Raw genomic sequence first — 27,645 nt, forward strand, 5'->3', positions numbered from 1 at the left:
CCATTTCTCTTTTGGTAGACAATTGGCTTTTGATAATTGCCAATAACATTTATCTGCCCTGAAGAAGGGTCTCGACCCGAAATGTTGACTGTTTATTAATTTCTGTAGACATTGTCTGACCTGCTGTTCCTCCAGCATTGTGTGTGTGTTACTTTGGATTTCCAGCATCTGCAGAATTTCTCATGTTTACTATAGTTAGGACAAACTCAGCATGGTTTCCTTAAGGGAAAATCTTGCCTGACAAACCTGCTGTAATTCTTTGAGGAGATTACAAGTAGGATAGATAAAAGGGATGCAGTGGATGTTGTATATTTGGATTTTCAGAAGGCCTTTGTCAAGGTGCCACACATGAGGCTGCTTACCAAGTTAAGAGCCCATGGCATTACAGGAAAGTTACTGGCATAGTTAGATGATTGGCTGATTGGTAGGAGGCAATGCATGGGAATAAAAGGATCCTTTTCTGGTTGGTTGCCAGTGATTGGTGGTGTTCCGCAGGAGCTGGTGTTGGGACCGCTTCTTTTTATGTACATCAATGATTTAGATGATGGAATAGATGGCTTCGTTGGTGGAGGGGCAGGTAGTGTAGAGGAAACAGGTAAGCTGCAGAAGGACTTGGACAGATTAGGAAAATGGGCAAGAAAGTGGCAAATGAAATACAATGTTGGAAAATGCGTGGTCAAGCACTTTGGTAGTAGAAATAAATGGAAAATGTGAAATAAGGGGGGAGAAAATCCAAAAACCTGAGATACAAAGGGACTTGGGAGTCCTTGTGCAGAACACCCTAACGGTTAACTTGCAGGTTGAGTCGGTGGTGAGGAAGGCAAGTGCAATGCTAGCATTCATTTCAAGAAGTCTCAAATACAAGAGCAGGGATGTGATGCTGTGTCTATATCAGGCACTGGTGAGGCCTTGCCTTCAGCATTGCGAGCAGTTTTGGGCTCCTCATCTAAGAAAAGATGTGCTGGCATTGGAGAGGGTTCAGAGGAGATACACAAAGATGATTCCAGGAATGCAAGGGTTATTACATGAGGAACGTTTGATGGCTCTGGGTCTGTACTTGGTGGAATTTAGAAGGATTGGGGGTGGGATTTCTTTGAAACCTTTCAAATGTTGAAAGATCTAGATAGAGTAGACGTGGAAAAGATGTTTCCCATGGTGGGGGTGTCTAGTACAAGAAGGTACAGCCTCAGGATAGAGGGGCGTCCATCTCAAACAGATGTAGACAAATTTCTTCAGCCAGAGGATGGTGAATTTGTGAAATTTATTGCCACAGGCAGCTGTGGAGGACAGATTGTCGGATGTGTTTAAGGCACAGCCTGATCTGTTCTTGATTGGACACGGCATCAAAGGTTACAGGAAGAAAGCTGGGGAGTGTGGCTGAGGAGAGGGAAAAAAAGATCAGCCATGATTGAATGGCGGAGCAGACTCAATAGGCCAAATGGCCTAATTTCTGTTCCAGTATCTTATGCCCTAAATGTCAATTTTAAATCAGAAGAAGCAAAATTATATAGTGGAAATATGAAGCAAGCAAACAGAAACATAAAAAAGTGAGTATTTCAACAGAATATTTCAGTTAACATGGCAACGCTGAAGAAAAAATCTGTACATTAAACATCAATGTATCAAATGCCTTCACAGATGTTCACTGTACTACCACTGAGTTTAAGCTGCTTTTAAAATATCTAATATCAGATTTAACTATCACCAACACAGACAAGAATGCACTGTGGTAATCTAGGATTCTTTATTAAGAAATAGATTTTCCTATTCTGTAGCTATCTCAACAAATGGAAAACACTTGAATTTATTTCCCATGTAAAATGCATCATGCCAAACTTGGAAATGTCAAATCTTGCAAAAAGTTCAAGCGTAAGGCTCACTTGTAACACCAGTATTCCTTTAAATCAAGAACAAGTTTGTGGTGTTCAAGTGAAAACCCTGGTGTGAAGTGCAAAACATCACCATCAGAAGGGAACTAATTCCTGTTTAAGAGGTTTGAAAATCAAGTCTGATTGTGACTGATTAGCCTACACAAGTATTGGCTTTTTCATTCATAAACAAAAACCTGCCAAGGAAATAAACTTGATTCCAAACCATTCACCGAGAGAACACTAACATGTCATTGTCTTGCCTTTTCTAATCAGATAATTTCTCTCTGCTTTATATAGATAATCCAGTAACAAATGAGAAAATCTGCAGATGCTAGAAATCCAAGCAACACACAAAAATGCCTGCCTGCTGAGTTCCTCCAGCATTTTGAGTGTGTTACTTATTATAGGTAATGCCTGGATCTGGGAAGTAACCCTAGTTGCACAAATTATAACAATGCATACAGTACATATCCAATTAACCAATGGCTGAAAATGGATCACCCAAAGTATAGGCATGGTAAAAGCACTGTAACATGAAGATTACAATATAGATAATAAACAATTAAAACTAATAGTGAGATTGGAAAAGCCAAGATCTTTTGATTGTCTTAATCACTGATGTCTACCCTGAGCCCAAGCAAGATGCTGCATCATAGATGGTGTCAAAAAGTTCCACTCCTCAAACAGCTAACGACAAAGAGGTGCAAGAAAATGGCCAGATCTTAATCCAAGAATTACTGCATTTGTAGACACACAGTGGGCAACAAACTTGAACTGGAACACTAAATTAGTAGTAAATATATGTTGAACTAAATTGCTACAGCAACTCCTTAAATCCAATGCATATGTCCACAAGACAGCTCTGTCGTTTTCCCCTATTGATAATCTCCATCATGACTACTGAATAGACTAACAGGCCCTTCAGCCTATGATGCCAATCTACACTAATCCCATCAGCCTGTACATGTGATATTCCTCCATTCCCTACCCATATGTGTGCCCTTCTATGTCTCTTAAATATTGCTATCATGCCCACTTTCACCACTTCCACTGACAGCATACTCCAAGCATTTAACACTGAGGAAGAAATCTTGACTCATAAATTTCCTTTAAATTTTCCTGTCTCTAAGTAATACCCACTAGTATCTGACATTGGGTAGACAGTACTTTTCCACTATCTATGCCTCTATATACTTCTATCACATCACCACTAAACTTCAAAGGCTCTACAGAAAACAAGGAGACACAAGAGACTGCAGATGCTGAAAATCTGGAGGAATTCGGTGGGTCAGGTAACATCTATGGAGGCAAATGGACAGTTGACATCTCGGCTGAAGATGCTTTATTAGGACAGGAAAGAAAGAGGGGAGATGACCAGTATTATAAGATGGTGTGAAGGGGTGAATCCAGGTGAGGGGGGTGGGGGTGAAAAGCAGGTGACAGGGGGAGTGTGGGAATGGTGCAAGAAGCTACTAGGTGGAAGTGAAAAAAGGCTCAATGTGGTGGGATCTGATAAGAGAGAATGGCAGACCACGAAATAAGAGAGAAACCATGGGAGGAATGTGTGGGTAGGCAGGAGAGAATGGGGAAGGAGAAAGAAATAGGGTGAAGGGGCGTCAAGGGAAAAATACAGAAGAGAGGGGAATGATTACAAGAAGTTAGAGGAATTTATGTTCATGTCATCTGGTTAGAAACTATAAGAGGTTTGTCCAACCTCTCCTAACAACTGATACCTTCTATCTAGACAACATCCTGGTGTTGTCTAAGCACATCTTTACCTCCCCCCCCCACTTCTGCTTTCCGCAGGGATCGCTCCCTACGTGACTCCCTTGTCTACTCGTCCCCACCATCCCTTCCCACCGATCTCCCTCCTGGCACTTATCCTTGTAAGCGGAACAAGTGCTACACCTGCCCTTACACTTCCTCCCTCACCACCATTCAGGGCCCCAGACAGTCCTTCCAGGTGAGGCGACACTTCACCTGTGAGTCAGCTGGTGTGGTATACTGCGTCCGGAGCTCCCGGTGTGGCCTTTTATATATTGGTGAGACCCGACGCAGACTGGGAGACTTTCGCTGAACACTTACTATCGGTCCGCCAGATAAAGCAGGATCTCCCAGTGGCCACACATTTTAATTCCACATCCCATTCCCATTCCGATATGTCTATCCATGGGCTCCTCTACTGTCAAGATGAAGGCACACTCAGGTTGGAGGAACAACACCTTATATACTAGCTGGGTAGCCTCCAACCTGATGGCATGAACATTGACTTCTCTAACTTCCGTTAATGCCCCTCCTCCCCTTCTTACCCCATCCCTGACATATTTAGTTGTTCGTTTTTTTTCCTCTCTCTCTGCCCATCACTCTGCCTGTTCTCCATCTCCCTCTGGTGCTCCCCTCCCCCTTTCTTTCTCCCGAGGCCTCCTGTCCCATGATCCTTTCCCTTCTCCAGCTCTGTATCGCTTCTGCCAATCACCTTTCCAGCTTTTAGCTTCACCCTCTGGTCTTCTATCATTTCACATTTCCCCCTCCCCCCCACTACTTTCAAATCTCTTAGTATCTCTCCTTTCAGTTAGTCCTGACGAAGAGTCTCGGCCCGAAACGTCGACAGTGCTTCTCCTTATAGATGCTGCCTGGTCTGCTGTGTTCCACCAGCATTTTGTGTGTGTTGTCTGAACATCCTGGTGAACCTCTTCTGTACCCTCTCCAAAGCTCCCACAAATTTTCTTTAATGCAGTTATTGAAACTGCACATAGTACCTGCCGAAGGGTCTCAGCCGAAACATCAACTGTATTTCTTTTCCCATAGATGCTGCCTGGCTTACTGAGCTCCTCCAGCATTTTGTGTGTTCACAGAACTCTAAATGTGGCTGAAACAAACCTTATACAGCTGCCACATGATTTCCTTGAGTTTTATACTCAACATCCCAACCAATGAAGGCAAGTATGCTGTGCGACTTGTCTAACTTTTCTACTTGTGTTGGCACTCTCAGGGAGCTATGAATTCAAACCCCATGATTCCTCTGCATTAATGCTTTGCAGGATCTTGCCATTAAGTATACACTTTTCTCTCTATCCTCATTTCCAACTGATCTATTTCCTGGTGAATGCTTTGACAACCTTTCTCACTATCTGGAACTCTGACAATTTTTGTTTTCGTCTGTAAACTTAGATCTATATATCATTCATATTTTGTTTATATATAACCCATCTAGATATCATTTATCTATCTCACAAACAGAGATTCTAAGTCAGATTCTTGCAGAACACCACAGTCACAGGCCTCCAGTCAGAAAAGCACATTTCCTCTTCTATGGCTAAGCCAATTTTGAATTGAATCTATTAAGTGGATTCCACCATGAGGGACCTTGTCAAATACCCTACTAAAGTACATACAGAAACCTTTTACTGTCCTACCTTCAATCAGATCGGTCACCTCTTCAAAAATTATATCAAATTTCTAAGTTGTGACCTGCACTATATAAAGTCCACAAGACCATAAAATATGGCAGCAGAATTAGGCCATTTGGCCCATTGAGTCTGCTCCAAAATATCATGGCTGATCCATTTTCCCTCTGAGCCCCAATCTCCAGCCTTCTTCATGTATCCCTTCAAGTTTTGACTAATTAAGAATCTATCAACATCTGCCATAAATTTACCCTATGACTTGGCCCCCACAGCCACCTGTGTCAATGAATACCACAGATTCACCACTCACTGGCTAAAAAAAAACTCCTCATCTCCATTCTAAAAGGACACCCTCTAATCTGAGAATGAGCCCTCTGGTATTAACTTCCCCCACCATAGGAAGCATCCTCCCTACATCCACTCTATTGTAGTCTTTCAATATTTGATAGGTTTCAATGAGGTCACCTCTCATGCTGACTATCCCTAATAAACCCATGCTTTTCCAAATGAGAACAAATCGTATCCCCAAGGATCCTCTCCAATAGTTTTCTGCCACTGTTGTAAGGCTCACTGGCCTGGTCTTTTTTGGTTCCAGCATATAAACAAGTTATTGATCAGTATTTAAAAAGAAGTGCATCTTACCATTTGAAGGAACAAGTTGAGCTGCATGTCTGTAGTATGACTCAGCCTGACTAGTCTGATTCCTGTATCGAGCTGTGGAGTAAAGGTGTGGATATATCAGAGGCAGACATCTTTAACATTCAATCAAATATGCCTCACCCCAACTGAGTTTCTTGCTTATTTTCTTTCCATTCATCTAACTACTTTCCACTCAAAAATCGGAATCCTGTCACTCACAGAAATGTTATTGTTTTACACTCACTGTCATGTTTATTTCATGATAAACTCAAATAAATCAAAGGATTATGCTAATTATTACACTAGAATGAAGAGATCGTGAGCCAGTTGATAAGACAGAATGAACTATTTTTAATTAAAAATATTAGAGGAAATCAGTAACAAGGTTCTCTTCAAACATGATGATAAACACATTTATTCCAATGTCATTAATCTCCCTGGTTGTTTCAATACCACTCTCTTCTTTAGCACACCTACAAAGCCCCATGTAACTTCAGTATCTATTCAGAAAAAAAATGGATTGGGTACAAATTATAACCTCTAAAATCAAGAAAGTTTGAAACCTAAGAGGGATGCTGGTACAAAAGAAAAGTAGTACTGTTCACTTCAGTTATCCAAATCCAGGATAAAGTAAATCTCAGCCGGGCTGTACACAGAGAAAGCTCATGACAGGTTTCACCTCTAGCTTGGACAACATGGCATCCAGAGAGTATGGAGTTGCTTGATGAGATGTAAGAATGGGCTGAATGGACTAGACAAGGAACAGCATGACCACTTCAGCCATTCTTAGTATACAGCATCTTACCTCAATTTAAACTGCAGGCTAACATTAACTTTATTACTCAGTAACTATCTACTGATCTACAGAATCACACAGAACCAATTAACAACAGAATTATGAGTGCTTTGTCAGGCAGATTACTGCAGAAAAAGAAACAAGATGCTACCACCATAATTGTAAACGATCATTCAGTTTTGATCTAAATATTTAGTTCAAAATAAATATATTATTTAGTGTACTAGATTTTCTCAAAGATTAAGAAAAAGATTGGATGAAGATAAAAAAAATTAAAATGTGGAATAAGCCCCCACACTTAAAAGTTCCTCAACTTCAATGCTAGAAGGTGGACTGACAATACATAATATTTTTTGTATGATAGTTTTTGCAGTGTATTTAGACTGCAATGGCATCCTTGGCAAATTTGGTTTATATTTGCCAACTAAATGTAGTATATTTATGTTCCATAACTTATAAAAATGTGATAAAACAGCAAAATAAACTTTCACATAGGTAATACTAGAACAAGGCAGTGCAACAGCAAGTTGTAAATATCTGAGTTTAACTGCATATCCAACTCATTCATGAAATTGTTCTTCCATTGCCACATAAACACCAACAAGCCTCATCATTATTTAAATCTAGCCTGCTTTTAAAAGCAAATCTTCAAGGTATGTCAGTAAGAAAAGACAATATACATTAATGAAAGCACTATTTTTCTTTTTTGATACATGTTACTAAATTAATCTTTCAAAACTCTGTGCAAATGACCAGATGCTGAAGGCAATTTACCAGTTTCCTCAAGCGATACTCCAGCAGTTAGCTTACAGCATCAACTGATATTCACACCACCTCTGATGTATGCCCTGGAATGGGCACAAGTTGGCTGATCTCCCAAAAGAAGGGCTTTGGTATCAAGGAAGAGTGATATTAGCAACATCAGCAAACTCAAAGGTTTGTCTGCTGAACACACAGAAGTACTAAAATTAGCTCCAGAAAATCTGTCCCTTGGACTGCTCTGTGTTTTCAACTCAAACACAGGAAAGTGGTTATGCACAAGAAGAAACAAAACTTCACCATTGTGATGATAACATTGCCTTTACATTAAATTACAGAGCCTGGCAGAGAACTGCACTGTGCTAAAAATACTATTTTGATTTTTCTGGTTGTAAATTTAGAATGGAGTTAGGTCTGCATAAAGTGTCAACATTATTAAAGAACTTTTAAACAAACATTTCTCTAGGTGACATACCTATGTCTCCAAGATGTACAAGGCAGTGCTGGCAGATATATGAGCAAGAGCTGGGTTGGGGTTTCACAATTCCACCGGTGCTGCATTGTTTATTGCTGATGATTCCAAGCTGTGAAGATTTAACACGGCAAGGGAGGTCCACATTGAACACTGTGCACAACTCTTGCAACAGCTATAATGAAACAAAAGAACATCCCCAAATCACACTTAAAAGATGTCTTTTTAGAATGTTACACAAATCAACTCAAATTTGGTTTCAAAAATTAATTTAGGCTACCATGAAGGACTAAATATTTGAATATTTTCAACATTTTGCAAACTCACCTGTGTGTAAAACCCACTAGCTGCCTCTAAGAAGAGCGAAAGGTTGGCCTGTACCTCACTGCGGTTAGGATTGGCTCGGTTCTTGGCCTGACCCTGTAGTGTTGTAATCTGATTTTTGAAGGCATGGTTCCAGCTACAGTGAATAACAGAACTATTACTGCAAGTCACAGTATATCCTTTGAAAAAAGAACTTCAAACAAAACCTTAAATATTTTTAATAAGGTTGCATTTTTATTAAGTTCATTTGCATATTATTTGGATCCAAAACCTATTGATGTACACAAAGCCAAAACAATACTAAAAATCTCAGACACAGCTAATTTTTAAAAAACACAAACCTGCTAGTTCTCTGGTACCTTTATAAGAACCTTTATTGTTTCTCAATATGCCAACATAGAATAATGGAAGAAAATAACTATTGGAATGCAGTTGGGATGGAATGAAGAGGCCTGAATGGCCTTGAGTTACAGCTACTCATGATGTCAAGGAATACAATGCAAACCATTTCCTAATCATACATGATCAGCCTCCATATTCCATAATACTATTACAATGAAAGTAAATGAAAAATAGACAATCAGTCCAAATCAGCACTCAATTCACCATTCACATGATTTGAATCAGGACAACTGGTAATATATTGAGCCTTCCCACAATCCATATTGGTTTTTTTGAGGAAAAAATCATTTACAAAATTTAGGTACCGTAGATTCCGGATTATAAGCCGCTACTTTTTTCCCACATTTTGAACAGCTTTGAACTCTGCGGCCAATAATCCAGAGCGGCTAATACATGTTTTGTTTTCATGCCGCCTCGTAAACATTTTGCCTCGTAACAGTAGACCAATAAAATTGATGAGTAGTTCACAGAGGTCCAATGAAATTGTACGATAAATCAAGCGCACTTTCACAATTAAATTATTGTAAATCAGTCATTTGTACTCACCCTCATCAACATGGAAAATACTCGAAGCAAGACCCGATTAGACCCGATCGCAATGCGCAAGCGTCAGACCCGATTAGACCCGAGCGCATTGCGCAAGCGTCAGACCCGATTAGACCCGATCGCAATGCGCAAGCGTCAGACCCGATTAGACCCGAGCGCATTGCGCAAGCGTCGGACCCGATTAGACCCGAGCGCATTGCGCAAGCGTCAGACCCGATTAGACCCGATCGCATTGCGCAAGCGTGTCAGACCCGATTAGACCCGAGCGCATTGCGCAAGCGTCAGACCCGATCGCATTGCGCAAGCGTGTCAGACCCGATTAGACCCGAGCGCATTGCGCAAGCGTCAGACCCGATTAGACCCGAGCGCATTGCGCAAGCGTCAGACCCGATTAGACCCGATCGCATTGCGCAAGCGTGTCAGACCCGATTAGACCCGAGCGCATTGCGCAAGCGTCAGACCCGATTAGACCCGATCGCAATGCGCAAGCGTCAGCCCCGATTAGACCCGAGCGCATTGCGCAAGCGTCAGACCCGATTAGACCCGATCGAAAACGCTGCTTTTAAGTTAAAGTCGATCAATAACTTTTCCTGGTAGGCTGCAATATATATATTTTTACCAGTCGCTAGGAGATATTGGAATGTTGTTCGTGCTGTTCAGTAAAAAAGTATATGCAACGTAATTTGTGTTACCGATACGTATGTATATTTAAAAGTAGCGGTGCGGCCTAAAATCCGGTGCGGCCTTTACAATTAAAAAATTGATTTTATTTCTAAAATTAGAGCCAGCGGCTAATAATCAGGTGCGCTCTGTAGTCCGGAATCTACGGTATATGATACACATCCCCAATTGTCCTTGTGCTAAATGAATTTAGAGGCCATTTCAGACAGCAGTTAAAACAATCGTATAAAGGCTAGGTTCATTTCCTAGGGGATTGTCTTGCAACAATCCAATACTTGTTACAGTAATTTTTACTGATACTGTTTGCTTTTCATTCCAAAGTTATTTCATTATTTGAATTTAAATTTCCAAATCTGTGTTAGGATTCGAACTCATGACTTTACAGTCTAGATGAATGTCACTGATACAAATCAGGTAACCATACTTTTGGCAATCATACCCTCAAAATAAATTGTATTTAATCCAACATGAAATTAAAATAAAGCTGGTGAAAGCTGGAATATGACTGACTAATCAAGATCCAAAAAAAAGTTTCTGAAGAAAAAAATGGATTCAGGTAAACAGGACTCATAAAAATTCTCTCTGGTGCATGCAAGAATTACAAATTTAAGTTCATATGCATCACCAAGATTTAAAAATAATTAAATGAAAACTTGATCAAAACTACTTTACCAATGCAAGATCATGGAAGTAACATCTGAGTTGAGAGCAAATGACTTACAAGTCCCATAGTATTGCTCTTTGAAAACTGATTTTGCATTCATTTCATTTCCCTTCTACATGAACTCTATAAATTACAAGCTGTCTAATCAAAAATGGCAAGCTGTTCCTTTCTTCTGGAGTTCATCAAATGCAACAAGAAGCAATGAAAGCTTCCACTTGCTACTGAAACTGGTTTAGTTTAACATTAGAGCTTTGATAATTATTAACACAAAACTGTGTTATTTTGTTCTTACTAAAATATTTGGTTTGTTGATATATAGCTAGGCACCTAAAAATCAGTAGCAACACTCACAGTGACTTAGGCAAATCACTGTTTTATTTTCAGGACATTCTCTTCATACTTTGTTGACTAATGAATTGAAATTCTGTTTAAAACTGATCCGCTTACTTTGTGTATTTTAAATGCTGGCTGCAAATTTTCAGTCCAGGGTTACTGAAAGTAAGTGTGAGTTCTGCCCTTTAAGCTTATATATAAATGAGCAAAGGCAAGCTAATCATTCATGTAATTCTTTACATCCAAGTTAAAAGCTCTCATCTGCAATGCAAAGTAAGGTGATAAAATGCATGAAAAGACCAGATTTTTTTCTGCCTATATCTTCCTATAGTAAGAACCCCACAGAGACAAAAGTATTTGAAAAACATAATTTGAGCAGTGCTCATGGCTGATCTGCCCCAGGCAATACAACTTCTATGTGAGTTCCATATAGCCCTCAATTTTAAGTCTTTCCACCAATTTATCACTAGACCTGAACTACTGAGATTGAGAGAATTGAACTACCACAGTGCAATGACTTTTCCACTTTAAAAACTCTCCAACACAGATTTCCTGCCATCATTGAACACGATGGACAGCCATAACCATTTAAGTACTTTCAGTGATCTAGCAGCCAAATCCTCCAAGATTCAGAGTTCCAAAGATTTACCATTTCTGCTGGTACAAAACCCCTCGGTTTTATCTTGTAACTATGTTCAAAGTTTAAAGCTCAAAGTAAATTTACTATCAAAGTACATACAGCCTTGTGTAGCTGGATCACGGACTTCCTGTCAGATCGCCAGCAAGTGGTAAGAGTGGGCTCCTCACCTCTGCCCCTCTGATCCTCAACACAAGTGCCCCTCAGGGCTGTGTACTAAGCTCCCTCCTTTACTCTCTGTATACCCATGACAGTGTCACCACCCACAGCTCCAATCTGCTAATTAAATTTGCTGATGACACGACACTGATTGGCCTAAACTCAAATAATAATGAGGCAGCTTGCAGAATAATTCATCACCCTATCAGAGTGGTGTCAAGAAAACAACCTTTCCCTCAATGTTGCAAAAACAAAGGAGCCGGTTGTGGGCTACAGGAGGAATGGAGACAGGCTAACCCCTATTGATATCAAGGTATCTGGGGCTGAGCTTTAAGTTCCTTGGCATAACATTGCCCAGGATCTCACGTGGTCTATACATAGCAGCTGTGGTGAAAAAGGCAGCACAGTGCCTCTTTCACCTCAGACGGTTGAAGAAGTTTGGTGTGGCCCCCAAACCTTAAGAACTTTCTATAGGGGCACAATTGAGAGCATCCTGGCTGGCTGCATCACTGCCTAGTATAGTAACTGTACTTCCCTCAATCACAGGACTCTGCAGAGAGTGGTGTGGATAGCCCAGCTCTTCAGTAGATGTGAACTCCCACTATTCAGGACATTTACAAAGACAGATGTATAAAAAGGGCCCAAAGGATCATTGGGGACTCAAGTCAGCCCAACCACAACTGTTCCAGCTGCTACCATCCAGGAAACGATACCACAGCATAAAAGCCAGGACCAACAGGCTCTGGGACAACTTCTACAATCAAGCCACCAAACTGCTTAACTCATGCTGACACAACTGTATTTCTGTGTTATACTGACTATCCTGTCGCACATACTATTTATAAGTTACTATAAATTGCACATTACATATTTAGATGGAGACATAACCTAAAGATTTTTACTTATGTATGTGAAGGATGCAAGTAATAATGTCAATTCAATTTAATATGTCACCATATGCTACCTTGAGATTCAGATTCTTGCATGCATTCACAGTGGAACAAAGAAATACACTAGAATCAATGAAAATCTATGAAGAATGACAAACAACCAATGTGCAAAAACAAATCAATCAATAAATAACAGTGAGGAGATGAGATGTAGAATCAGTTCACAGAGTTGAGATGAGTAAAGTTATTCACGCTAGTTCAGAAGCCAGATGGTTGAAGGTTAAATCTGTCCCTGTATCTGGTGGCGTGGGATCTAAATCTCCTGCATCTCCTTCCAGATGACAGCAGCGAGAGGAGAGCATGGCCAGAATGGTGGGGGTCCTTGATGATGAATTCTGCTTTCTTGTGGCAGTACTGCTTGTAGCTATGCTCAATGGAGGGCAGGGCTTTTCCTATGATGGACTTAGCTACATTCACCACTTCTGCAGCTCCCCACACCACAGCCATTCCTCATTTAAGATTCTCCAACTAGTGGAAATAACTCAACATCTGCTATATTTTACCATTTACCAAATGTACCAGCAGGGAATAAATGTGCCTATTGTCTTGGCAAACTCATTACTTTCTTTTACCAGTGATTAGAGCAAACAAATGTAATGTAAGCAGTTATTATTAGTAAAAGAAGTTGCAGCTGGTCCAGACCTTAGTGAATTGAAGAGAATTCAAAGAAAAATCTTTTAAAAAAAGCTATGCCCTACATTCAATTTTCTTTTATTTACTTTGAGAAGTCCAATTCTTACATGCAGTTGAAGAGAAAATTGGAATTAGAACAAAGGCACAAATTCATTTCTATGACTTAAATTGGTTTCTATTGCATACTTACAGGTCCTGCTCTACCTTCTTATCTAATGCATATTCCAAATCTGTGACCAGCATCTTCTGATAGAGGTCCTGCAGTGCTTGCCTGGAAGTCCAGACTTCAGCCGGACCCAACTTTGAATCTGTTCAGGAAAATGGTACATTATGGCATATGGCTTTTAAAAGATACTCTTACCTTTGTAGCACATGCATGCTGTAACTTTTCACTTCAATCAAATTATAAACATATTATTTGAAAAAGTTTGTCAAGTCACTTTAAAAATATATACACACAAATGAATGCATGCACTGACAATTGACATCATCTGCAAATAAGAGATACAGGAGCCTAAACCAATTAAAGCTGTATTACATATGCAAAGTAAAGCCACTCAAATGAAAACCTATACATTAACTGACTGGAAAAATGAAGGAAGCAGTATGTCTATGAAGGTTCTCAGTCATCCAGGTAATTATATATCTAGCATTAGTAAATAAAGGCAACTGGACTTGCTGTGTTGTCTAGAAGACATTACGCCACTCATCCGAGAGGCTTCTTCAGTCTGATCCATGGTGCCTAGACAGAGCTACCCACTGGAAAACTACCCACCGTAGATCAGAACTGAAGAAGCCACTCGAATGAGTGGTGAAATGTCTAGACAACTCAGCAAGTCCAGTTGCCTTGATTTACTACTGCTTGATATGAAAGTATTATTTTTTAGTGCTACCAAATACTGTGAAAGTACAGAAGCTGTACATTCTAGTGGTAAGGACATATATGCAGCCCACTACTTTGCTCAATGGGAAGATGATGCTTCATCCTCTATCACAAAGTAACTGAGCAGAAATCAGGAGGCATGTCACTAAAATATTGGCTCAGCAGTTACCTATTTAAATGGAAATCCAAGACTTACATACATGGATTGAAAAACTATTGGACAGTTCTCTCTGCCACTGGGCTCCAAGTAGAGTGCAGCAGCAGAGCTGCATCTAGGTAAAATTTCCACAGGGAGGAAAAAGAAATATGGGGATGGGGGGAGAAGGAGAAGAGAGAAAAATAAAATCTCACCTAGGTCCTGTCCTAGAACACTGACACAAGATCCAAAACTAAATTGATTTACATTGGGATTTTACAGCCGTAGATGTAAAAAAAGGAATATCCTGTGCTCTTACAATTTTAGAGATGTGCTTTAATTAACTCTAATTAAAAATATTTTAGAATTTTAAACTCAAAAGTTTTCGCAAAAGGATCTGCTTTGCCAGTTGTCAAGGGTGTTGCGAGTATTTGGGAGCAGGATTTCCTCAGGGTGATATTGAATATCCTGGTGCCATTTTCATTCACTACAGGAGTATAAATTAAAGCCAACAGGATAGGTCAAAAGGACCAGGTCAGCATGGTTGTTGAAAGAATGAGGTGAGCAATTCCAGGCACCATGCAAGTAATTCTTCCCCCCACCCCCCATTATTATAACTAATGGATAACGCAGGAAAGAAACAAGGGATGGGAGAGAAAGCTAACAGCTCAAGAAGAGGAAAATACATAGGGGGAAGAAAACTGAGGCAAAAATAAATTTGAACAAATGGCAATGAAAACCATAAACACAGGGAAAAAAACATATCAAAAGATCTACATATACAGATTTTCCTTGAACATTGACTAGGGGTTCTGCAGGGAATCACATTAGGTATAGATGATATCAGTTTTGAGAGTAGAGAAAGATGCTGATTTATTATGGACGGGCAAATAAACATCTGTCCTGTCTTAACACACACGGCATAAATAAGTAAAATGAGTAAAAAACAGCATATCAAATTCTAGTAAACAATTATTTTTAAATATAGTGAACACCATAAAACAGCATACAGGAAACAAACTGTTTTAGTTATTTAAGATGCACATCATGAGTAAGTGAATATGCACTTATTAGATACACTGTTTTGGTGTTCACGACAAACAGTCTCTAGGTGAAAATTGATGTGATTCATGAATTTTCATTTTGTTATAAGAATTTTTCTATAATGTAACTGGAAGAGCATATACTTCAGCATAACAATTAAGTGTTCTGCTAGGTATCTAGTCTCTATTCCAGTAAAGCCTCCAGACAGACGTACAACATTAATTCAGAAAAGAAATCCTATTTTAAAGAAAAATGCAATGCTAGGAAGGTAAAGTAAAAATAAACAAAGGCTAGAAAGCAGGTCACTGTTACCCATACATAAAAAGGAGAGTTACTTGGAAGGGCAGGGTTAGGTTGATCTTAAAGTGAAAGATCAGAACATCATGGGCCAAAGGGCTGGTACTGTTCTATGCAGTTCAAACCGAGTAGTATAAAGCAACAAAAATAATAGGCTAGAAAATATAAATATCAGGAGCACAAGATGAAAGGGATAGCTCTTTTTAAAACCCCAACATTAATTTTCATCTGAGGTACTGAGAATCCATATTTAAGTCCAATTTTTCAAGTACAGAGTGTTGAATAGTAATTCCTGAAAGCAATACGTCTAAATTTTTCCATAAGTTTGAGTCCTAAACATACAGTACAAATAGGTACTTCAGCCCAATTCTTCCATGCTGATCAGTGCCTTCCTGCACTAATTCTTTGTCTACAGTGACCTATGCCCCTCTAAACATTTCATACCAACGAACCTGTCCAAATGTTGTAATTGTACCCGACTTCTGCTGACAGCTCATACTACATACTTACCCCCTTTCTATGTGAAAAATTTGCCTCCAAGGCTTCCTTTAAATTTAAACCTCATTCTTTTAGATTCAGACTCCTACACTGGAAAATCAAATTCTCTGACTAACAAACATTAAAATTAGCAAAATCCAAATTTAGAATTTAATGAAGTTATCTGTGGGGGGAAAAAAAATAAGCAGGTAGCTTAACACTGTCATAAGGATGTCTTATTTTGTTACCATGACAGGAATTGGGCTGAGTAAATTAATCTTCACAGTCCTCAAAATTCGGACATTACATTTTCAAAAACAGTATAAATTTAAGAAAAACAATGTTATCGTACCTGTCATGTCAGCCTTAAGGGCCTCTGCTTGCCTGCAGACAAAAGAAAAAAATATAAAAACAGAAATGTCAATCCCATCCATCAAAATAGGAACAGACATTTTAAAATCTTCCGCTCAATAATTGTATAACATTATTTCCATTGCCATTCACACCCAAAAGAACACTTTTCCCATCAAACTGAGTCACAAGCCAGTTAGCCAAAAAGTGGATATCAAGCAAGGTCAAGCAAAATCCCAAGAGATTCGACAGGTATTTTAAGAGAGAAAGAACAGCTAGGGTGAGAAAGGTCTACAGGTCTCCTTAAAGATCGGCATGGCAATCCATTTGTACAGCCAAGCAGGGGTGCAACTGATTTTACATATATGCAAACAGACAGAAGAATCATGTTCAGTCAAGTGGATTCTATAGCAACCTCCCAACATCCACCCAATTTGGCTCACATCATCAGTCATTAAAGTGAAGATCCAATAGGCATCCAATAGGATCCAATTGCATCCTAACATTATTATATCCTGTTCTCTGCATCATATAGTCACTCTAGCAAAAGTCTAGCCCAGCTAAATTCCTATTTTATTTCTTGCATATTACTAAATTGAAATTTGTCCAAATGGTGCAACAGGTAAACTGCAACCTTAGATGGTGCAGTGCTTGAGCACTGACAACACCAATCCCAAAATATCTAGCTTTCTACAAGTACACTGATATCTTATTTAGTGTTCAGAAAGCATTCCCACAATGGTGTTGATGGAATCAATGCTAAAATAGATAGGAGCTTCTGTTGCATCCAACATGAGATGTCAAGGCTGTAGGATTGAAGTAGTGCAGTTTCTACCAATTGTCTATAATTACTGACGACAATGCAGCCGAGACCCCACATCCTAGTGGCCAGTGGACATACTGTATGCTCCAGCAGCCTAATGCCACCCTCTCACAGGTAGCCACAGCATTATCAACAGATGGCATACATTCACACTGGACAGTAAAATCAAAGCATTCCTAGCATTGTTTTTAACAAAGTCTAATTTCTGATGTAAATTAATATTTCTGGGAAGGAATCTTTCTTCTTTATCATTTTGTCAGCATATATCTACATTTTTATCAGTTTGAAAAATGAGACTATTTTTGATATTTCCTCAAAAACATAGGCCACATGACTCCAAGATCAATCCTATTTCTACTTTACCTCCCAATTTCCCTGTATTATTCATTCATACATCTCTGCCATCTGATTTTCCCACCAAAATTCCTCCATTAGAGATAATTCACAGTAGTCAATTAACTGAAATGTTTTTGGTTCTGGGAGGAAACCACAACATCCAGGGAAATCTATATGGTCACAGGGAAATATACAAACTCCACAGAGACATCACTCAGTCAGAATTGAACATGGATTACTGAAGCTGTGAGATGGTTATATTACCTGCAATCCCAAAAACATTTATAAAAAAAAATAAATGTTTTTTTTAAAAAATCAAAAACAAAACTGCTGGGTAATTTCAGATCCAGTGAATGCCTACATAACAAAACAGATTTAATTTGATAATTGTCACACTTGCATCCAGGTAAGATGTTTGCAGTTACAATGGCTTCAACCTACTGTGGCGGGGAATAATTTGCCTTTAAGATGATAAAACAATCTGCTCTACCATTCAATAATATCCCAGCTAATCATGTCCCTAAAGTTCAACTCTCCACACCATATCTGTATTCTTTGATTCCCTTAATATCCAAGTATCAATTAGTCTAGGTCTTGAATAGAGTCAATGACTGAACACTTGCATCCCTCCGATGTAAAGGATTTACAACTGTAAAAAAATCCTCTGTAGTTTTATCCTAAATGTCTAATTTCTAGTTTTTTTTCCAATTTCTAGATTCCACAGCATTTGCATTTGCATTATGGATGACACTTGCCTCTCACAATACTAATAAAGAAATTCAAACTGGAGCTAATGAAATCTCCAGAAAAAAAAAATACAAGTTGCTTATAGGTAGCCTCTAAGACAGAAGGCTGGATTGAATTTAAGGAAGGTCATGAGTAGACTTTAGTAAAAATGTTTAAATCCAAGTTAGTGCTACATCACCTCTATTATTGGAATAGGTCCAAAATGAGATGGGGTTTATGAATAAAAGTTTGTTTAGTTATAAAATAATATTCAAGGTCATCAGCTTGGGTAACTAATACTCAAACTTCTCAACTTTCTGCAAACCCCAGATGCTCTGGTTAAATGAGAGAGGAATGAAGGAGACAAGCAGGAGACAGGTTACTATCGATGCAATGCTCCTCAGACAGGATGAAGAGGCCAATACTCCCCAATGCCATTAGGCTTTACAATTCTACCGCCAGGACTTAAGAACTTTTTAAAAGCTATTATTAATGCTTTTTGAGATAGTGATTTAGATGCATATCATATTTTTTACTGAGTTAAGTATTGTATGTAATTAGTTTTGCTACAACAAATGTATGGGACATTGGAAAAAAAGTTGAATTTCCCCATGGGGATGAATAAAGTATCTATCTATCTATCTATCTAAGCAGTTGTTGCATTACCAGTTTTGGTTTCAACTGCAGTGATGGTGGCCAATGGGTTCAGTTTTTCTGACCTAACTGTGATTGGGTCAGGTATTCCAGTAGATGCAGTGTCAACAAAGGAAGTGAGTCACCTCATATCCCCTGCATTCAGGTAGGCATTTACAAACTATATGAGACTCCAGACCCCAAAACTGTGAAGTAACACAAACAATTCACTTCAAAACTCAATAGTTAGTTCAATGCCAAATGGCAGAGATTTCCTCAAACAGTTGCTACACCCTAAATTGCTCAAATTCATTACTAAGGAAAAGAACAAACACCAATTGAAGGATTTCTATTAGATCAGTGTTTGCATTTCCAGCTTTCCTTTATCATAAAATGTTTTCCCTTCTTTAACAGTCAATTGGGAGAGAGGAAAGCTTGCTTCCACTGCTGACCACACAGACTTGGGAGTAGTTGAGCAGCAACAGTCTAGTGGGAACTTCACCCTCCCTCACCCAACTGCACACAGGTCCAGTGATACACAGAAAAAAAAATCCAGGACCATCAAAATGGTAACGTGATGAATGAAGACTGTTGATTCACATTACTTTCACAAAGTACAATTTTAGTTCACTTCAAAATATGCACAATGGTTTGCTTCCCTGACTGTAAAATCAGAGTGTGAAGAATCAACAGTGTACACAATTTTAGACCAAGATTTCCTCCTTTAACCCAAAAATGATAATAGACTTACAGAGATACAACACAAAATCGGCCCTTCAGTTCACTAAATCTGCACCAACTTATCTTTAAACTAATCCCTCACTAACCAAATATTTCATGTCTGATATAGAAATTGTGTCACAAGTACCAGCCTGAATTGTACTTCTTCCCTCATATTTCACTGCACTTGTCAAGTAAGTGGTCTTGGTTTTTTTTCATGAGTTAAGAACTGGTCATGCCTCAGTAAAACCAGAACATCACCACCATGCTGTGGACATCTCTGAACAAGCCAAAGTATTGCATTCTAAATGGTCTGTCAGGTACACTTCAATAATGAGTGCTATTGGCTTCAATATTGTCAGGGCATTTATACAGCTGTCACTGAAATTTTACTTTAATAATATTAAACATGGCATGAAATAAATTGTCTCAGGAACTGAATACAGAATTATAGAATGCTTACAGCACAAGAGACAACTATATGGCCATCGCTTTAATGCCATTACACCACTAATTCCAAATGCCAATCCCTACAAAGAAGCCTTATTCAATTCCCTCTTAATTTGACCAGACCAGATCTGCTGGCACAGCTTTACAAGCTCCAATCACATTTTGCACAAACTTTTCACTTATTGCTCAGGTTATTTTACAGCTGCGATCACTAGTCGTCAACTTCTCCATCAATATGAACAGTATCCCAATAGCAAACCTGTCCGGTCTTTTCATTATTTTACGTACTTCTATATCTCATTAGTCTTCTCTTTAAAAAGTCCCAGCCCCTTTCATCTATTCTTGCCACTGTAGCCTGTCATCACAGAAACTATTCTTATAAATCTTTTCCCAAAGGCATTTGCACATTTTCTATTGTGAGGTACAGTGGCACTAGGAAGTTTGTGAAACCTGTAGAATTTTCTCTATTTCTGTATAAATATGACCTAAAATGTGATCGGATCTTCACGCAAATTCTAAAACTAGATAAAGAGAACCCAATTATATAAACACAAAACATTATTCTTATTCATTTATTTATTGAGAAAAATGATCCAATATTACATACTTTTGTTGGAAAAAGTATGTGAACCTCTATGGTAATGCCTTCTACAAAAGCTATTTGGAGTCAGGTGTTCCAATCGATGAGATTGGAGGTGTGATTTGTAGAGGTGGCCTGCTCCATAAAAAAGACACACAACATCAGGCAACTGACAGAGCCTGCTCTTCTCAAGAAAGATCTGTTTATGTGCACCATGCCTCAATCAAAACAACTTTCAGTGGACAAGAATTGTAGAGATGCATGAAGCTGGAAAAGGCTACAAAAGCATTTCTAAAGACCTCACTGTTCAGCAGTCCACAATAAGAGAAATTGTCTATAAATGGAGGAAGCTCAGTACTGTTGCTACTCTCTCTAGGAATAGGCATCCTGCAAAGAGCACAACGTGAAATGTTGAAGGAGGTGAAAAAGAACCCAAGGGTAACAACAAAAGACCTGCAGAAATCTCCAGAACTTGCTAAAGTCTTGTTCACGTGTCCACTATAAGAAAAACACTGAGCAAGAATGGTGTTCATGGAAGGACACCATGGAGAGAACAACTGCTCACCAAAAAAAATTGCTGCACGTCTCATGTTTGCAAAAGACCACCCGGATGTTCTACAATGCTTCAGGGACAATGTTCTGTGGATGGCAGAATTGCACATTGCTATGTTTGGAGGGAAAAGGTGCTGCACACCAACACCGAAACCTCATCCCAACTGTGAAGCATGGTGGAAGGAACATCATTGTTTGGGGCTGTTTTACTGCCTCTGGGCCTAGACAGCTTGCAATCATTGAGGGAACAATTTCAAAATTCTATCAAGACATTTTATAGGAGAACGTCAGGGTACCAGTCTGTCACCTGAAGTTTAATAGAAGCTGGATAATGTAACAAGACAACAATCCGAAAGACAAGAGCAAATCGACAACAAAATGGTTTCAAACAAAGAAAATTTGTGTTTGGAATGCCAAATCAAAGTCCTGACGTTAACCTATAGATATGTTGTGGAAGGACCTGGGGCAAGCAGTTCATGCATAATAGCCCCACCAACATCCCAGAGTTGAAGCAGTTTTGTAAGGAGGAATGGCATAAAATTTGTCCAAGCCAATGTGTAGGACTGATCAACAGTTACCGGAAATGTTTGGTTGAAGTTATTGTGTACAAGGACATCACATGTTACCGAAAGCAGAAGTTCACATACTTTTTCCAACAACTACTTGTAATATTGGATCATTTTTTGCAATAAATAAATAAATGAACAAGTATAATGGTTTTTGTGTTGTTTATTTAAATGAGTTCTCATTATCTAGCTTTAGGATTTGCGTGAAGATCTGATCACATTTTAGGTCATATTTATGCAGAAATAGAGATAATTCTACAGGGTTCCCAAACCTTCCAGCACCACCATACATGATAGTCCAGCTGAGGCCAGAACAGTAATCACAACTTTACCTATTTTTCCTCTCAATCTCTCTTGATAAAGTCCAAAACAAGGGAAATATATCTGCCACTCTTCAGACTTCTGGCATTCCTCTCATTTTCAAAAGGCAATGAACAATTGTGGTCAGTAATACCATGATTTTGACATGTATTTCCTTGAAATTCCAAAATATATAAAAACAACATATCCCAAACAAGAGAAAATATGCAGAAGTTGGAAATCCAAGCAACACACAAAATGTTAGAGAAACTCAGCAGGCCAGGCTGAGTATGGAAAAGAGTACAGTTGACATTTCTAGGCTGAGACCCTTCAGCAGGACCTATTTTAAAATCCCTTCACCTTTTCTAGCCTTCAATCTACCTGTCACAGTTTACATTCAAACAACTGAAGTCTCCCATTATATATTTTTCTTTTTTCCCCCACACACACACGTTTATCAACATGAAGCGGATAGCGAGTTTGTAAATCTGGTGGGAGCAAAGTATATTGGGAGTGCTGCAGGAGGGGTGTGGGACAGGTGGCAGAGAAGGTGTGCTGGGGCAAGGTTGGTGCAGGTGCAGACACACCCAGCAGCCCTGAGACACCAGGCAAGATCATTTGATTCTAAATAATTGATTTAGAGATCATTACAGAATGTCTCTCTCATGCTTCCCGCTCCCTCCATCTCCCTTCCTCTTTTCCCAGCCATGATTACCCTCTCCGTGCTCGCTTCCCACTCTCAGTCTAAAACCGAGACCTAGATCAGAATCAGTTTTATCATCATTCACGTACATCATGAATTTTTTTTTGCAGCAACAGCAGCAGTGCAGTGTGACACACAAAATTACTACAGTACTGCGCGCATGTGTGCATGATCTCCCTCATCCGTCTGAAGGGCCTCATACCTTTTCCTACCAATGAAATATGCTGACATGGACTACTGCCTTTGGCTGATCAGCTGAGCCACTCACAGTACTACTCTTCTGATTCTGGCTGCACTCCCTGGTCATTAGTTAACTGTTATTTGACACTAGGAACAGTGAGATCTACTCATTTAATGTAACATTGTTTGTATGACCTTGGTATACATTTCTCTGCACTGAGACTTTTAAAAATAACAAGCAGCACTTCGAACTTCAGAATTGTGTTAATATAGAGGACACCTAATTTAAGGTTTTCAATTTATATTTAAACAAAACAAATCCAAGTTTCCAATGAGAGAAAAGTGGCAACTAAAATTTCAATTCCATCACTCCATTATTTTCTGCTCCAAAATGCTTGCACTAATCAGAGTAACTGAATTTAAACAATATCTGCAGGTTGCTGGACACTCAAGTTCCCCCAAAAAATAGATTGAGGATGATGTACAGGACGTAACATTTAAATATACGGTTGCAAGAAAACGTTTGTGAACCCTTTGTAATTACCTAGCTTTCTGCATTAAAAACTCATAAAGTGTGGTCCGATCTTCATCCAAGTTGCAATAATAGACAAACACAATCTGCCTAAACTAATAGTACACAAATAATTGTACTTTTCATGTCTTTATTGAACAAATTGTTTAATCATTTATAGTCCAGGGTAGAAAACTTATGTGAACCTTCGACCTTAATAACTGGTAGAACCTCCTTTAGCAGCAATAACCTCCACCAAACATTTCCCACATCTGCTGATCAGGTTTGCACAATGGCAAGGTCCACTCCTCCATACAAAGCTATTTCAGTTCATCAATACTTCTGGGATACACTGCATGATCTTCAGATCATGCCACAGCATCTCAATTGGGTTATACTCTGACTTGGTCATTCCAAAATACAATTTTTCTTCTTTTAAACCATTCTGTTGTAGATTTACTCTTGTTTCAGATCATTGCCTTAATGCATCATCCCACTTCTATTAAGCTCGAGGTAATGGACCACTATCCTGTAAAATTTCTTAACACAGTTTTGAATTCATTGTTCCCTCAATGATTGCTAACTGCCAGGCCCAGAGGCAGCAAAGCAGCTCCAAACCATGTGGCTTCTTCCACCATGCTTCATAGTTGGAATGATGTTTTGGTGTAGGCTTGCAGTGCCTTTTTTCCTCCAAACATAGTGGTGCGCATTTCAGTGAAAAAGTTAAAACTTTTGTCTCACCTGTCCACAGAACATTATAGTGGACACGTGAACAGAACTTTAGCAAGTTCTAGAGATTTCTGCAGATCCTTGCTGTTTCCTTAGGTTTTTTTTCACCTACTTGTTCATTGCACATTATGTTCTTGGTATGATCTTTACAGAATGCCCACTCCTAGGGAGAGTAGCAACAGTACTGAATTCCCTCCATTTGTAGACAATTTTTGAGGATTGATGAACACTCAGGTCCTTAGAAATGCTTCTGTAGCCTTTTCCAGCTTCATGCATTTCTACAATTGCTCTTCTGATCCTCTGAAAGTTGTTTTGATCGATGCATGGTGCACATAAACAGATCTTTCTTGAAAAGTGCAGACTCTGTCAGTAACTTGACTTTGTGTGTCTTTTTTATAGGGCAAGGCACCACAACAACCCACACCTCCAACCTTATCTCATTGATTGGAACAATGACCCCAAATAGCTTTTGTAGAAGGCATTACCCCAGAAGTTCACATACTTTTTTGAACCTAGGCTGTGATTGTTTAAATGGTAAAAGTATTGACAAGTAGTTGTTCAATTGTTCATGTGATATTAGTTTAGGTAGATTGTGTTTGTCTCGTGTTGTGACTTAGATGAAGATCAGACCACATTTCATAATTAATGCAGAAAACCAGGTTCACAAACTTTTTCTTGCAACTGTAATTGCTTTGATGCCTCCGGCAAAATTGTACCCTGGCACATTTGGGTATTGCTGAGAGATTAGATAAACTGGATGAAATAAATGTTCAAATTATAACACCAACCAATCTAAACTCAAATAATCCAGACACAAATATTCATGTGACCTCAATTGTAGACTTAGCTCCATATTTGCTAATTCCAAATGTCAGTATCAGCAACAGCAAACCTTTAACCTACATAGATCCAAGTATATATATTATAAATAACACAGGGAAATTTCACAATCTACACACATTTCAAACAAGTCTATGTGAATCATTCAGTAAATGTAGCTGTTATGATTGATGTTAAATATAAAAAAATGTGCTAAGTAAACAAATCCAGCATACACTGGACAGCTCCAAAATCAATACCATCAATGCAAACATACATACTTGGCAAATAAATGGGCAATTGTTTACAGGGAAGATCAGCCTCAACTAATCAAATTCATTACTCCTGGATTTGTGAACCATGTCAGCCATAATCAACCTAGGGTTTAGAGTCTCCAAGTTGCATAGATTGGTCTGTACAGCATCACAGTAAGATAATGGATGAATATTTTGTGTCAAACAGCCAATTCTCACTTCTTGTAATGACCCCCATGTTGTTAAAACAGCAACCAGACATCCTGTCATGCTTTGCACCTGCTCACATCTGACATAACAACATTCGTGGAAAGATCCTGCATCGTTTAAGTGTCACACTGAAGCCATTTGGATACAGAATTAACTGCATTAGCACAAACTATTTTGGAGAATAACAAAGTGAATAGATAAGAGATGACAAATTTTCACTTTCAGATGCTGAATTAATGTGTATTTTTTAGCTCATTTAGTTCATACTTTGTGTATCAAAATTTACAGCTTAGAGCATACAAATTTTATACATTAGAGCCACAGTATTTGACTAAAATTTCAGAGGTCAAATTCCCATGGTAAAACTGGAATTCAGGAAATGTAATTTTTTAAAAATACCATTAACCATTCCGTGTTAAAAGTCAAACACCATTTTTGGGACCGTATTGAATGGAAGTGTTTATTAATTGAGTTAAAACTCTGCATTTTGTTACAGTTTTGAGTTCAAAGAATGAAATACAAAATATACCTAGTCAAGGTAGTCAAACAACCAGTTCTAGGGTAGAACCGAATGAAAAATAAGAAGCATTTATTAATTGGGTCAAACATATGTCTAGATGTTTTGATTAAGATTGATAAACTTGCCAAATTCCCAGTAGATTCCAGAAACTATTCTAGAAGTCTACAAGAGAAAATTTGAATATTATATCTATAATTACATCCAATTAAAAGTTGTAACTTAGCATAGCTAGAGACTAAATTTAACCAAAGCTGGCCAAGCGCTATTTAAAAGTGAATTCATAAGCAGATATTATTATAATGAATGGAGCTTGAAAGCAGATTCTACTGCATCATAAAATCAGAATCATGTTTAATATTACTGAGATATCGTGAAATTTGTTGTTTTGCAACAACAGTACTAAGCAATGCACAAAAAAATGAAAAGAGAGCAAAAGTAGTGAGGTAGCATTCCTGGGTTGGTTCATGGTCCGTTCAGAAATCTGATGGCGGGGGAAGAATTTGTTCTCAAAATGCCGAGTGTGTATTTTCAGGCCTATGTAACTCCCCTTAGACGGTAGCAATAAGAGCACATCTTGGATGATGGGAGTCCTTAATAATGGAGGCCACATTCTTAAGCCATCACCTTTTGAAGATTTCCTAGATACTGGCAAGGCTAGTGCCTATGGTGGAATTGCATGAATTTGCAACCTGCTGCAGATTTTTCTGATCCTGTGCAGTGGCCCTTAAGTATCAGATAATGATGCAACCAGCAAGAATGCTCTCTACAATACATCTGTAGAAATTTGTGAGTCTTTGGTGATATGCCAAATCTCCTCAAATTCCTCATGAAATATAGCTGCTGACATGCTTTCTCATTATTGCTTCAATATGCTTGGCCCAGGATAGAACTTCAGAGATGTTGACACCCAGAAACTTGAGAGTGCTCACTCTTTCCACTGATGATCCCCTCGAAGAGAACTGGTGTTTGTTCCCTCAATTTCCCCTCCCTAAAGTCCACAATCAATTGCTTGGTCTTACTTATGTTGAGTGCAAGGTTGTTGCTGTGGCATAAAACAACCAGCCAATCTATCTCACTCCTGTACGTCTCCTTGCCACCACCTGAGATTCTACCAACAACAGTTGTGTCATTAGCAAATTTATAGATGATATTTGAGCTGTATTGAAAGAGCAGAACAGAGGGCTGAGCACACATTCTTGAGGTACATCAGTGATGATTGTTAGCGAGGAGATGCTATTCTTGATCTGCACAAACTGTGGTCTCCCAGTGAGGAAGCAAAGAATCCAGTTGCTGAAGGAGGTACAGAAACCCAGGTTTTCCAGCTTTTTTCATAGGACTGAGAGGATGATGGTGTTGAACACTGAACTGTAATCAATAAACAGCAGCCTGATGCAGATATTGCTGTTGTGCAGGTCATCCAAGGACCAGTGGAGAAACAGTGAGATTGTATCTGCTGTAGACTTATTGTGGCAGTGGGCAAATTGTGCAAATCCAGGTCATTGAGGCTGCTCACCCTGCTTTTCTTTGACTCTGGTATGATTGACATCCTTAGAAGCAGGTTTAAACTTCCGA

The 27,645-nt window shown here is 38.9% G+C and overlaps 1 protein-coding gene across 4 annotated transcripts in view; it reads right to left on the reverse strand.

The window, feature by feature from the left end:
• Positions 1-27,645, reverse strand: part of smg7 (SMG7 nonsense mediated mRNA decay factor) — a 120,370-nt gene that overhangs the window by 76,063 nt on the left and 16,662 nt on the right. For all 4 annotated transcript variants that reach the window (XM_073063277.1, XM_073063276.1, XM_073063275.1 and 1 more), the window contains exons 2-6: positions 16,463-16,494; positions 13,464-13,581; positions 8,272-8,404; positions 7,948-8,119; positions 5,921-5,992 (exon numbers count right to left, since the gene is read on the reverse strand). In XM_073063277.1, the coding sequence (XP_072919378.1) occupies positions 5,921-5,992; positions 7,948-8,119; positions 8,272-8,404; positions 13,464-13,581; positions 16,463-16,494 (527 nt within the window). The remainder of the gene's footprint in view (positions 1-5,920; positions 5,993-7,947; positions 8,120-8,271; positions 8,405-13,463; positions 13,582-16,462; positions 16,495-27,645) is intronic.

The sequence above is a fragment of the Hemitrygon akajei genome, chromosome 12 (genome assembly GCF_048418815.1).
Source record: "Hemitrygon akajei chromosome 12, sHemAka1.3, whole genome shotgun sequence".
NCBI lineage: Eukaryota > Metazoa > Chordata > Chondrichthyes > Myliobatiformes > Dasyatidae > Hemitrygon > Hemitrygon akajei.